Source organism: Coregonus clupeaformis, chromosome 14, assembly GCF_020615455.1.
Source record: "Coregonus clupeaformis isolate EN_2021a chromosome 14, ASM2061545v1, whole genome shotgun sequence".
Classification (NCBI taxonomy): Eukaryota; Metazoa; Chordata; class Actinopteri; order Salmoniformes; family Salmonidae; genus Coregonus; species Coregonus clupeaformis.
Window position 1 is genome coordinate 36,458,980 of NC_059205.1, and position 4,460 is coordinate 36,463,439.

The 4,460-nt window shown below is 37.6% G+C and overlaps 1 protein-coding gene across 1 annotated transcript; it reads left to right on the forward strand.

Annotated features, from left to right (window-relative positions):
• Positions 1–2,682: 2,682 nt before the first annotated feature.
• Positions 2,683–4,460, forward strand: LOC121581514 (cerebellin-2-like). The gene is made up of 3 exons (XM_041897010.2): positions 2,683–3,101; positions 3,213–3,332; positions 3,422–4,460. The coding sequence occupies exons 1-3, from the start codon at positions 2,829–2,831 to the stop codon at positions 3,617–3,619; spliced, it is 591 nt and encodes a 196-aa protein (XP_041752944.1). The 5' UTR covers positions 2,683–2,828; the 3' UTR covers positions 3,620–4,460.

Below are 4,460 nucleotides of genomic sequence, written 5' to 3' on the forward strand. Positions count from 1 at the left end.
ACCGGGCCAATTTCCCGTATTAAATCTGCCACATGCATCATCATAGGTCTCTGTTCTTGTGGTATTTATTTCCCGTGGACGTTCTGCATAAATACTCAGTCTGGACACTTCAAGCCACCTTCCTCTCAAATGTTTAGGCTATTCAATACTGGTAGTACTGTAATAACTAGTTAATAAACTATAATGATGTTGTTTTATGAAGGAACTGCAATTCAGCTTGAACTCAAGCTCAACTTTATTTTGGTAAGATATTAGAGATGCATTGGGGAAAGGGTTGGGGTCAATTCGGAATTTCAGAATGTAATTCAATTCAAATCAGGAATTCAAATTCGAATTTGAATTGGCCACACCCCAAAGGAAGCAGAATTGAATTTGAATTAAAATAAGTAAAATTGAATTCAGACCAATTCAAATAAATTCAACTGAGACATGAAACATACACTATTTTTGTAATAAGATGTGGAGTGTTTTATCTAATGCATTCTTGGATATGCATTTTTGTTTAATATTTAACAACATGAAAGTGAATTATGAATTATTATAGAAAACCTACAAAATTAACTAACAATATTTCCAGACCACTATAATTATTGAAAACTAATTTAAATGTTTCAAGAACATGTTAAAAATAGTATTGGTTACCATACATGATACACAAAATAAACATGTGCTTAATGATTTATGGAATATTTTCATTTAATAATTTCAATTAATTTCACTGAATAAAATTATACTTCCTTTAATTCATATTCAATTCAACTTCTGCTTCCTGCAGGGTGTGGCCAATTCAAATTCAAGAATTGAATTGGCATTTTAGACCAATTCAATTTAGAATTAACCCCAATTGGGGAGCATTGTTGTGATAAGCAGCAGGGAAGCTAGAATAAGGATGGATGCAATTAACAAAAGCTTACTTGGCAATGGGTCTCAGAAAACAGATGGGAGGAGGGTTCATCCAGTTTCTCCCAAATGAACTTTGGCAACCTCTGTCTGAAGCCTTTACAATGTGAGCAGAAGGTAACAGTGGGTCCATACAGGAACCAAGATCATAATACTGGATAATGCTGCATATTATACTTCACTATTATGAAAAAAAAAACACAAATGAAAGGAATCATCCAAACAATATGAACAAAGTACCAAACAGATCCAGAGAGAGGGGGGCTACAGTAATATGTCCAGATGTCCTCTTGCTAGAATTGCCTTTAATTCCAGGCCAGGTGTCCCAGGTGTGAAATTATTATGGGCAACAGGGTGTGTTGACATATTGCAGACACAACAGTCAGTTCACCGTGTGGAAATAACATCTCTCATTTCATATGCTAAATGTTTGATCTGCAATCCATGCAAAAATAAAGACAGTCCTATAAGCTCAGCCTGAACTCACTATACAGTCTGTAGTATTTTGTCTCTTTGGCATGCTGTTTATCTGTGAAAAAAACCCATGAATTTCTGTTGAATGTTTTTGACTGCCATATGGGATGAAGAAATAAAGTAAAAGTAAAATATTTCAATTCAAGAAAGTTTTTAGAAAATGTATATTTAAACAGATCCGTATCATTCAATATTACTGGGGAAAAGGAGAAGCTCGAGTTTCTCATATAAATATTGCAAACACGTATTTCATTCACATGGCCTCAATGTTGCAAAGCTGGATTACTTCTCACTGTTCCAGACCAAAGAGAAATCAACTCCCTTGATATTCTGCAGAAGGGAGACAAATCTGACAATACAATCCATCTGGCTTTAGTTTCTGTGAGGCAGATTGTTGTTACTCAGAGTTTATTCAGGACAACGAATGGGTCTTCATTTTTTGCACACTCAGACAGAATAGGAAAATCTGAATTCATGATGACACAGAGGAATTCAGTCAGTCACTGACTGTGTCCATTCCCCAAATGCACTCACCGCTCACATTATAATGGCAATGCCACTTTCAATGAAACATGCGGAACATGTATGAATGTTGAATGTTGAACAAGGTTTATATTTCTCTGTGAATGTTTTTTCAAGTATTATGTAACTAATAAGAAGGCATTATACTGTATAGGTCTCGCGAGACCACATGCACATAGCTATCCACATGCACAGGCTATCCAATCTGAGACCACTGCGTGCACAGTCAGTATTACATCTGTAATTACACAATATTATCTGCATGGAGCCATAAGCAATTGCGCCATGCTTGGAATATCAGGGCATGTTTTAGCTGCAGTTTGTATGAGCTGCACCCAAGTGTGGTGTGTAGTCCATTCTCCCCACTAAACAATCATTCTGATGTAATTTTGTCTGCAAAACATAGTATTTTGGACCGATTTAGATACATTATTATTATGGAGATGATCCAAAACCAGAGATTAAAGTCTTTAGTTTAGACTTAATAGTGATTTGAGAAGAAAACAGTTATTGTCAGACATGCCATCTGTTCCAATATGGTAAGCAATAATGTTAAGAATAGAAAGTGGGTCATATTGACTGTAAAATATTGTCAATATGGCTGTATGTGTGATATTACAGAGAGCAGTCTGCATTGGGCTTTCCATGAATATCAGAATACCATCTACTGTCAACTCTCTTTTTCATTCATTTTACCTCTTTTATATAGACAGATACAGCTTTAGCCAAGAACTTGATGGTGCAAGTGTAACTCATATCACAGCCTTGACACTACACTATGCATATACCGTGTGTGAGTGAGTGAATGAGTGAGTGAGTGAGTGAATAAGAGAGAGAGAGAGCTGGTGAACGGTTTGAAGGGGGGCTGATTGCCACAAAACGGATAAGCAGAGCAGTCGCAAACCATAAACGGTGTTACAGTTTAGCAGACAATGTTTCTTCGATTTTGTACCATGCTGTCATTGGTCCTCCTAGGATTTGGCGTTGCATTTTCGCTGGGACAGAATTACACAGAACCTCTTGTTTTGGAGGGAAAGTGTCTGGTGGTTTGTGATGCGAACCCGTCTGCAGAGGGAGCGCTGACCTCTTCCTTCGGGATATCTGTACGAGCAAGCGGTGCTAAAGTGGCTTTCTCTGCACTCAGGGGAACGAACCATGAACCTTCTGATATGAGCAATACGCCTCTGACCATCTACTTTGACCAGGTTAGGGATTATTTGTGTCTTTCATGATTTGTGTCTTTTCATAGGCTAATATTGATAATGTAGACTACATGTTTGTACTCTTTAGGACGTTTAACGTTTTTCTCATTGCAGGTATTAGTGAACATTGGCAACCATTTCAATCTGCAAGCGAGTGTATTTCAAGCACCAAGAAGAGGCATTTACAGTTTTAGCTTCCATGTGGTGAAGGTTTACAACAGACAGACTATACAGGTACGTGTCTAGGGAGGTCTGTATTGAGATGCCATTGAATTGTGTTTTTTCTTGTCTTTATCATACCCGTTGCATATAACACTCTGCAGGTAAACTTGATGCACAACGAATACCCTATAATATCAGCTTTCGCCGGGGACCAGGATGTCACTCGAGAGGCTGCGAGCAATTCAGTCCTTCTGCACCTGGAACGGGAGGACCAACTCTACTTGAAGCTTGAGAGGGGGAATCTAATGGGTGGATGGAGGTACTCAACGTTTTCTGGATTCTTGGTGTTTCCACTCTAATCACAACTCTCAAATCAAGTTACTCTTTTTTATTTTCTTCAAGGACGTTGGCCTCCCATCCCTGGGTTTAATTATGAATAAATGTATAACTGACTGTGAGATAAAGTAGGCTATATGGGTAATTTATGACGAAATTATTCCGTGCTATGACGTTGGGATTTGTATTGCTGAATGTGACTGATTGTTGGTATGATATTATTGCCTATTCAAGCGATTGTCAGTTGCGACCATTCAGTCGCTATCCATGGTCCTGCAACCGCAGACACACTCGGTAGCTGTCCGTGGCGCTGAAAGCACAAAACGCATCTCAAGCGTACAGAGCCAACAGGTAGCAATTGAGCGTTGGCTCTAGTGTCAACGTTGTTGCAATAGTGACATTGAAATATTGTAATCAAATAATATTTTCCAAAGGTGTGCAAATGTAGGCTAGCTGGCATTTGGACCTATATTGCACATTGATACAGTGTTAATTTTGGCACTCTTTTTTAGATTTAGTCTAGTCTTAGTCATCTTGACTAAAATAACATTGTTTTAGTCACATTTTTCTCATTTGAATAATGATTAAGTCTAGTTATTGTCAAAATGATGAAAACAGTGCGCCATTTTAGTAAACTAAATGCCCTTTAATTTTAGTCACGTTTTAGTCACATCACATTTGTGTTGTCTCATTAACCTATACTAAACATAAATCACTGACTCCCATGTGCACAAACATACATAGCCTTGTCCTATCAACATAATTTTCAACATAACATCATATTCTATTCCCAACAGCAGAAATATGACAAACATACACTACCGTTCAAAAGTTTGGGGTCACTTAGAAATGTCCTTGTTTTCT